The following is an 8,814-nucleotide window of genomic DNA, read 5'->3' as shown; positions in this document are numbered from 1 at the left end:
ACAAGCCCCGCCCCGAGAAGACTCCGCCCCTGGGCACAAGCCCGTCCTTGGGCTCCGTCCCACTTGGAACAGACCCCGTCACCAGGACAGGAGGTCCGCTCCTCAGGGACGAGTCTGCGCCCCGATAAGGCCCCGCCTCTGGGACTTCACCGTCCGCCCCCCTCATGTCAGAGGTCACAAGGCCTTTTCCTACAGGAGTCGCGTCCAGTAGATGAGAGATGGAGAGAAAGCGAGGGCGGAGGGAGAGAAGGGCCTTGAAATGATGGGGACCCCGGGGCTGCTCGTCCGCGCCAGGGGCAGCCAGGGCGTCCTACCCTCCGCGCTGGGAGGCTCTGCTAACACCCTCTGCGCTTCCAGGAGCCGCCCGTGGCCGTGGTCGGTGACTTTAAGCACAAACCTCCCGTCCACCACGCAGTTCCGGGACTTAAGTCGCCCATGGGCCACGCCTCGGTGGTGCAGGTACCTCATTCCCTGGACGGGGTGGGGTGAGAGGCCGCTTCAGCCCCGGCTCCCCTGCCCTGTCTCCCCCGCACCCCTCTTTCTGCACCTCCCGCTCCCCGCACACCTTGATGAGGTCCAGTAGCAGGGAGGACTTGAACATCCAGTCCAGCTTGATGTCTCTCTGGGCGAGGAGGTCGTGCAGGGAGCCCCGGGCGCAGTGCTCCGAGACCACGGCCAGCATGCCCTCCCCGGGGGCCGCGGCGCTGTCCGCTCCCCCCGCCAGGAAGAGCCCCAGGTAGAGGGCCACGTTCTCGTGCCGCAGCTCCCGGAGCTGGCGTGGGGGAGGGAGGAGAGGAAGGGGGGGAAGTTAACAGGCATTTAACGGGAGCAAGGCGGGAACGAGGCTGTTGCTGAGGTCTGGTTGTGAAGATGGGATGATGGTGGTGAATGGAAGGGCTACAGGGCACGTAGGAGGGCTTTCTTCTACAGACAGCTTCTCTCTCCGAAAAAGACACCTTCAAAGGCTGCCGTTCAAAGACTGAGTATGGGTTTAGTTTAAAGTTGTGAATGAAAAGACACCTTTGCACGGGGCGTCGGGATCTGGGCAGGTTCTGATTAGCCATCAGACTTGGAACGGTCCATGTCTCAAGGAGAAACACCCCATGAAGGAGAAGCCACCTCACCACCACCCTCCCCTTCTGATGTAACAGCCTTTGAGGGAAGAACCAGGGAGAAGCTGCACTGCTTTCAAAAAAAAAAAACACCAGAAATGGTCCTAGCTGGTTTGGCCCAGTGGATACAGCTCAGTCTGCAGACTAAAGCGTCCTGGCCTTGATTCCGGCCAAGAGCACATGCCCAGGTTGTGGGCTCCGTCCCCAGTGCGGGGTGTGCAGGGGCCAGTCCATCGGTAATTCTCTCTCATCATTGATGTTTCTATCTGTCCATCCCTCTCCCTTCCTCTCTGAAGTCAGAGGTCAATAAGATTATATTTAAAAACAAACAAAAAAACAACAACACCTGAAAAGGCTTGTACTGGGGAGTCAGCTGTGCCTGAGACTCCCACCCTCCTCCCCAAGCTCTAGAAGTAGGGGCTGAGGAGTCAAGCTGTGGCCCCAGAGCCCTCAAGCAGGCCACACCCCCTCAGCAGGACAGAGGCCCTCGCCACTGGGCATGCTGGGAAATGGGGCCAGCAGGTGACTGGTTCCTTTTCTAGCTTTCCTTTGGTCCAATGAAGGGCTTCTTTTCTTTTTTTTGGTGGTTTTTGTTTTTGTTTTTGTTTTTTTGGCTCCCCGTCGGGGAATCGAACCCCCGGTCTCCTGCATGACAGGCGGGAATGAAGGGCTTCTTTTCATCTTAAATGCCTGCCTGCTGTTATTAAGTGGTGATTTACTAGTATGTAGTCCGTTGATCCATACAAGTAGTCCACTTAAGTCACTCTGCAGCCATGACCAAGATCTTCTGTGGAGGCATCAAGCGAGGAGGCCAGGCCAAGACTGCATGGTGTTAGGGGTAAGGGGGGCATTAAGGTTGGAAGGACCAGAATAAGCCATTTTATAGCCTCTTTGCCAACCTTTCCCTTCACTCAGTAGGCATCAACCAGGCCATTCTTCATGAATGAGCTGACAGAACTGGAAACCCATTTTTCATTTTCTATCATTCACTCAACAAACATTCATTGGGTCTCTCTGATGTTCCAGGCACTGTGCTGGGTGCTGAAAATATAATGGAGGGGGCTCGGGGAAGCCCTCACACAGCTTTCAGTCTGGAAAGGGAGGCAGATAAGAAATAATCGGGCACACAGATGAACATAAAATTACAAATTATGAGCAGCACATCAAAGGAAATAACTGGTGTTATGAGAGCATAATGGGAAACCTGCTTTAGAGAGGAGGGGACACTCCGCTGAGACCTCTTGACCTCTCCACTTGGGGCCTACCTCTGTGCCCAGCTGCAAAGAGAAGGCAAGAAAGGAGAAATGATGGCCACCCCATACCCCATCATGGGCCCACCTCTTACCTTGGAGAAGGCTGTCTTGGTTGCTGGGCGGATAACTATGTGCTGATCCCCGGGGAATTTCTTCAGCCAAACCCAGTCTCCCTGGAGCAGAAATATGAGCAGTGAACTCAGTTTCTTAAAAACCCATGATGCAAAGAGCCCTGGAGCCCCCATTTCCATTGTCCCAGAACATTTTCCATGTGACAAAGAGTGTCAGGAGCCAGGAGTTTGGGTTTGATGTCTACCAATCCACTTGTCAGCTAGTTGGGTGAGAGCCCACCCCTGGGTAAGAGGTGCAGAAGGCCGAAAGACGATCTTCACTACCCAGATGTGTTCACCAAGAGTTCTATTAAGCAAGCCATTGCCAACACCAATGTCACTGAAGTCATAGCCTTCATCACCATCTGTTGCCATGAGAGCACTGTGGTGGGAGTCAGGAGTCTGGGTAGATCAGGCTTTACTATAGACTAATGGTGAAGTTTAGGCAGCTCCCCTCAAGGCTCTGGGCCCCATTGGCCCCAGCTGATGGCAGGGCTGGTTCATGGGCATGCGACATATGCAGTCACACAGGGGCCCGCGCTCAGTAGGCCTGAGCTGGTTTAATGATCTGCTGTTGTCATCTTGGATGAACAAGGGGCCCTTCATTTTTATTTTGCCCTAGACCTTGTAGCTGGCCTTGCCTGTTGATAAGGGATTTGGACAAGAAGAGAATTTGGGGGTTTGATACAGACCCCTAAAAAGCATTTGGAAAGAAAAGTGAAGACATTTTTAATTGTCGCAGAAACTGAGGGCAGCCCAGCGATGTGGCTCAGTGATCTATGAACCAGTAGGTCATGGTTTGATTTCTTCCAGCTAGGGCACATGTCCAGGTTGTGGGCTCGATCCCCACTTGCGGGTGTTCAGGAGGCAGCTGATGGATGAGTCTCTATCATCATTGATGTTTCTATCTCTCACTTCCTTTCCCTTCCTCTCTGAAATCAATAAGAATATATATATATATATATTTAAGTTAAAAAAAAACAACAACAACACTGAGGGCTATGTTTAGTAAAAAGGGCCAGAGAAAGAAACACTCAACATTCTTTAAGGCACAAGGTAGCCCAATATAATATGGCGTGATGACTTCTACGTGACTTACCGGCAATCTCTGCATTCTCTCCGTGACCTGACACTCTGGAGCTCTAAACATCCCCTCCCCTTCTGATTGGCTGAGCTCTCTCTCAGCTCTCCTTGAACTTGTTCTCATTATCTCCCACTCATTCCACAACATCAGATTTGCTGGGCCCATAGTTAATGTCCTCATGGCCCTTTGTGATTTCTTTTTCCCCTCGAAGGCTTGCTGTTCCTGAGTCTGGTTGGAACTGGGTGGGGCCAAAACGTGAGTCTGGTTGAGTCATGGGTAGCCGTGTCTGGAAACTCCCCATCCTGAACAATCCATGTCCTGGAATTGTCCTTTCTGTGACTGGGGAGCCATATCCCAGATGCCCCTCTGCCCCTACCTTTCCTGGGAGGCCTGTGCCCTTCAGTAACCTGATTAATTATCACTGAGGGGGGAGGGCCAGGGGCTCCCAACACAGTGGGGGATGTTCTCAGTGGCCACGCCAGGCTGCGTGCTGATCCCAGCACACTCCCCACCAGGCAGGTTTCTAGCCCCTGGGGCACTGAGGTTGGCCTTTGAGGACGCCTGGCCTGGATCACAGCTAAGTGAAAATCCTGGCTCAGGAGGGATTCCCAGATGCTTCCCTTTCAGAAATGTATGACCTCTCCCTAGATGCTCTTCGGGGGTCCTATCTCCATTTCCTGAGGATATGACATGACTCTAGGAACAGTTAGCGCTCAGCCTCATTGGGGGTCAGGCTCACCTCGTAGAGGCCGATGTTGGAGCTATCTGCAGGCTGGCTGGGGACGCTGCGAATGTCTGACATGCTGCGGGCCACCAGACTCGACCGACTGCTACCCTGGGCCACCTGGAGGGTAGAGATCAATTCAAGGGGTCAAAATATACTCCGAGTCCCGGATATATTGAGTTCTCAGACAGAGTTCTGGGGGTTAAAGAGGGGAGAGGAAGAAATAGTAATTAGGGAAGGTGATCGTGACATTACTTCCCAGGGACACAGCAGTTGACAGTTTACAAAACAGTCATTTCTTGTTGGAGCTTCACACTGCCCAGGAAGCAGCCAGGAGAGGGCCTGTTCCCCTCAGTGCACGCATCAGGCCTGGGACAGGGCTAGAGCAGACACCAGGCCTCCTTTCCAGTTGGGGTTGGGGTGAGGGCTGGCCCAGCCAGGGGACCAGATACTTAAGGAATCATAGTTGGATCCTGGCTCCCTGCTTCTCCCACCTTTTGAGAGCTGCCCCCTTGTGGGTGGAGGAAGGTGATGTCGTCCAGAGTCAAGATGATCTTGTTGGGGCCTGAGATCATTTGGATGTGAAGTAGCCGGTGCCTGGTAGGGGGAGGAGGTCATCTCCGCAAAGGGGGCCAAGGCGCATGAGAGGAAGCCAGAGGGGGATAATGGTGCCCAGGGGAGGGCAGCCATCCCCAGACCAGACATCCCTTGGGACTATGACAGCCTTCTAGCACCCCTCCCCCCTGTCCCTTTCACATAAACTCCCCCGTCTATCTTGAGTGGACCCAGCCTGCTGTCCTGCTGTCCAGTTGCATTTCTGGCATGAAGAGAGCCAAGCTCATCTCCTACTTACCTCACTTCCTTACTCACCTCACATAATGCGCCAGGAAGGCCCCTGTCAGCCCCATCCCGACCACCAGGAGGAAGCCGATAAAGACGAGGCCCGGATCCACTCCTGGAGGGGCAGCGAGAGGGACACTGAGGACCTGGCGGAGGGGAGGCACCCTTTCTAGGGAAGCAAGCAGTCATGCCATATCCTGGAGGCTCCTGGACAGGGGGAGGGGAGCCGAGAAAGGGAACTAGCGAAAGGTCGTGAGTTCTGCTAAGGGGGAGCATCTGGATGCCAGAAAGAGGGCTTTAGGGCAGTGATGGCGAACCTATGACACGTGTGTCAGAGGTGACACGAGAATTCATTTTTTTGGTTTATTTTTCTTTGTTAAATGGCATTTAAACATATAAAATAAATATCAAAAATATAAGTCTTTGTTTCACTATGGTTGTAAATATCAAAAAATTTCTATATGTGACACGGCACCAGAGTTAAGTTAGGGTTTTTCAAAATGCTGACCCGCCGAGCTCAAAAGGTTCGCCATCACGGCTTTAGGGGCTCAGCAAGAGAGGGATCCTGCACAAGTCTCCATCCCAGGAGGACCTGAAAGGGCCTCATGGAGGAGTTACAGGAAGAGTTCACTGTCTGTCCCCACTTTGTGGGAGGTGCCCGGTGACTGTCCTAGTGGAGGCTGTGTTTGCCCTCACCTCCGTTGCAGATGATGTCTGGGTCGAACCAGCAAGAGGGATCAGGCCCAGGCCCCTGGCCCCCTCCAGGGAAATGCACTGGGGTCCCAGCAGAGCGGAAGAAGCCCCGGGTGGGGTCCAGCATGTATGTGGCGAACAGCTGGTCCCCCGCCTCATCTGTGTCCAGCAGCACAAGCGGGGGCTCCTCGGCTCCTCCCAGGGCCCCGCAGAAACCCGGGACCTGGACATCCTGGATGTGGTGGGCCACAGCTGCTCCGGACACCCAGCTGCCACCTACCGCCGCCCGAGCTCGCGCCACGCCCCCCGCCAACAAGAAGACCGCATCATAGATGGTGCCGAAGAGTGGGGATACCTGGGGAAGGAGAAGGGGTTCAGGATGTGGGGTCACAGCCCATAAACAGACTGCCCTTCTCCTTATCTTTTCCCGGGGCCCTTCAAGCCCTTGACTGTTCTCACCTCCTAGTGGTTCCCCACATCCTATTGTCTAGGTCTTCCCCTCTCCCATTGGCTATCCCATCTCCTTTCCCCAGGGACCTTCCTTCTTAGGATTCTCACCATTGGTGAATTCTAACTCTCCTTTACCTACAGATCCTCTCTTCCTTTTCCTGTTGGTTGCCCTGAATATATTTTTAATTGATTTCAGAGAGAGGAAGGAAGAGATAGGAAACATCAATGATGAGAATCATTGATCAGCTGCCTCCTGCGCGCCCCCTACTGGGGATCAAGCCAGCAACCTGGACACGTGCCCTGACCTGAATGGGAACATGACCTCCTGCTTCATGGTTGATGCTCAAAAACTGAGCCATGCCAGCCGGACCTGAATATATTTTTAATATCATTAACTATCGTTCACCTAAAAGCCTTCTTTCCCATCTTTGGTGAGCTTCTAATTTCTATTTCAGTCTTTTCGTTCCCCAGGACCTTATGGAACCTCTCCATGTTCCCAGTTCCCAGCTCTCACAGTGCCAGGCAGTATGTAAAGCACAAGGCATGTACTGGTAGACAAGACAGAGTCCCTGTCTCGGGTAATCTTTCCTCTGGTTGGGGAGACGGATAAGGATGTTAAGGTAGGGCAACGAGTGAGGTCCAGGAACCGAGATAGTTGTGGAGACAGGAAGAAGGGCCCTAACCCAGGCAGAGGCTTCTGGGAGGAGTGGCCTTCCCTCAGGAAATGGGCCGGAATTATCTAGGGGACAGACAGCTGGTGCAGGAGAGCAGGAACAGTGCAGCCAGCAGCACAGAGGCGAAAGAGAAGACCCATTTAGGGAAACCAAACTAGCTGGTCTGATTGAAGTTCAAGGAAGATGGAAGAGAGAGGAACCCCAGACCGGTCAGCTGTGGGATGAGACCTGCGTTTATCCTGCAGGAGAAGCCCCTTGCACAGGCGTGACAGTCGCATTTCTGAAGTTCCAGCTGATGGGTGGGTGGAGAAAGGCCCGGGACAGGTAAGTGCTGAAACAGGGACCATGTGGAAGATTTTGTTTTGAGGTTTGGACCAGAGGGGGTGTGGCCTGAACCAGGGCAGGGACCGTGTGAATGGAGAAAGTGGATGGATTTAGAAGTAAACGTGACAGGACTTGATGCCTTGCTTACTGAGAACTAAAGAAGGTTTTTTCTTTTCACCACTTTCTCCTCTCTCTCTCTCTCTCTCTCTCTCTCTCTCTCACTCCATCCCACCTCTGTCCCTCTTCCCATTCCTCCCCTCCACGGGCTGCCCCAAATGTGTGGGGAGTATTTCAACCCCCCTTCACTTATAGCCCTCTCATAGGGCCCTTTTCGTTGTTAGTTTTCTGCCCATTGACATCTACATTCCCTTCTATCTCAGTGGCTCATAGCCCCCCTTTTATGCATGGGGTGGGACTAGATGGTCTGAACTGGCATTCTGGGTTCTCAGGGAATCCTGGGTAGTAGCTGGTTTCAGGAAGAAGCTGTGGATCTAAATGATTATGGAAGCTTTTGGCTCCGCCTAAGGACCTTTCTGCTTCTCACAAGACGTCGTGGCTCTCAAAAGGTTAAAACCACCAGACGAAGCCCCCCCACTCCCGCCCCCCAGGGAGCACCTCTGAAATGGACATGGGGGTTGGATCTGCACCCTCTCTCCTTCCTTCTCTTTTTCCCCCTATATTAGGGATTTTTTATAGAGAAGAAGGGAGAGGGATAGAGAGCCAGAAACATGGGTGAGAGAGATCGATCAGCTGCCTCCTGCACGCCCCCCAGTGGGGATGTGCCCGCAACCAAGGTACATGCCCTTGACCGGAATCGAACCTGGGACCCCTGAGTCTGCAGGCCGATGCTCTATCCACTGAGCCAAATCAGTTCGGCCTTGCTGCTCTCTTAAGAGCACCAGCTGTTTATTAGGACTGCACGCGCTGGTGGTGTTGGAGGCGGCAAAGATGCTGCAGAGTTTGGGTTCACTCCCGGAGCTGGGCTTGAGAGGTCTCATTTCAGTCTCTCGGGAAACAATCTCAAAACACTACGATGCCCCAGGCAAGCTAGACCGGAGCGTTCACACGACCCGGGAGCCTCCAGGGCAGGTGGAGCTGCTAGTTATTCTCTCCCCGTTGTCGTCCCCCTCTCTCCCATTGACTCCATCCTCTCCTGCCATTCCTGTACCCACTTCTCGACTCATTGCCCCAGCCTCCTTGCCCCAAGTTGGCCATCCTCTGCTTCCCCCCCAGCTCTCTGCCCCTGTTCTCTCCTCCCTGGTCCCTCTACCTGCTGCAGGTTAAGGTCGGGGGGCAGCTCCCGCTGCTCCTGGGCCCTGCGCAGGGCGTCCAGCACGCTGCCCCCCGGGGCACAGCGGCGCGTGAGGGTGAGCACCGCATCGTGGGCCCGGCGCAGCTGTGAGCTGTTGGCCAGCACGGACACGGCCTCCGGGCCCGGGGACAGGGCGTAGTGGAGCGTGTCGAAGGGCAGGAAGCCCAGGGCGCCGGCGGCCAGGCCCAGCTCCTCTGCAGCCTCCAGGAGGCAGCGCTGCTCCTCGCCACCCAGCAGC

At 54.3% G+C, this 8,814-nt stretch overlaps 1 protein-coding gene across 1 annotated transcript in view; it reads right to left on the bottom strand.

Annotated features, from left to right (window-relative positions):
* Positions 1 to 8,813, bottom strand: part of GUCY2D (guanylate cyclase 2D, membrane (retina-specific)) — a gene marked incomplete at its 5' end in the record, with an annotated part of 14,582 nt that extends 5,769 nt beyond the window's left edge. The window contains 8 exons of the mRNA XM_015562525.1: positions 194 to 471; positions 566 to 772; positions 2,458 to 2,538; positions 4,299 to 4,403; positions 4,778 to 4,880; positions 5,154 to 5,238; positions 5,820 to 6,171; positions 8,535 to 8,813. Of these exons, the coding sequence (XP_015418011.1) occupies positions 194 to 471; positions 566 to 772; positions 2,458 to 2,538; positions 4,299 to 4,403; positions 4,778 to 4,880; positions 5,154 to 5,238; positions 5,820 to 6,171; positions 8,535 to 8,813 (1,490 nt within the window). The remainder of the gene's footprint in view (positions 1 to 193; positions 472 to 565; positions 773 to 2,457; positions 2,539 to 4,298; positions 4,404 to 4,777; positions 4,881 to 5,153; positions 5,239 to 5,819; positions 6,172 to 8,534) is intronic.
* Position 8,814: the final 1 nt, after the last annotated feature.

The sequence above is a fragment of the Myotis davidii genome, unplaced genomic scaffold, assembly GCF_000327345.1.
Source record: "Myotis davidii unplaced genomic scaffold, ASM32734v1 scaffold37, whole genome shotgun sequence".
In the NCBI taxonomy this organism is placed as follows: domain Eukaryota; kingdom Metazoa; phylum Chordata; class Mammalia; order Chiroptera; family Vespertilionidae; genus Myotis; species Myotis davidii.
The sequence above is the reverse complement of the archived record's forward strand: the minus strand, read 5'-3'. Positions and strand labels throughout refer to the sequence as shown.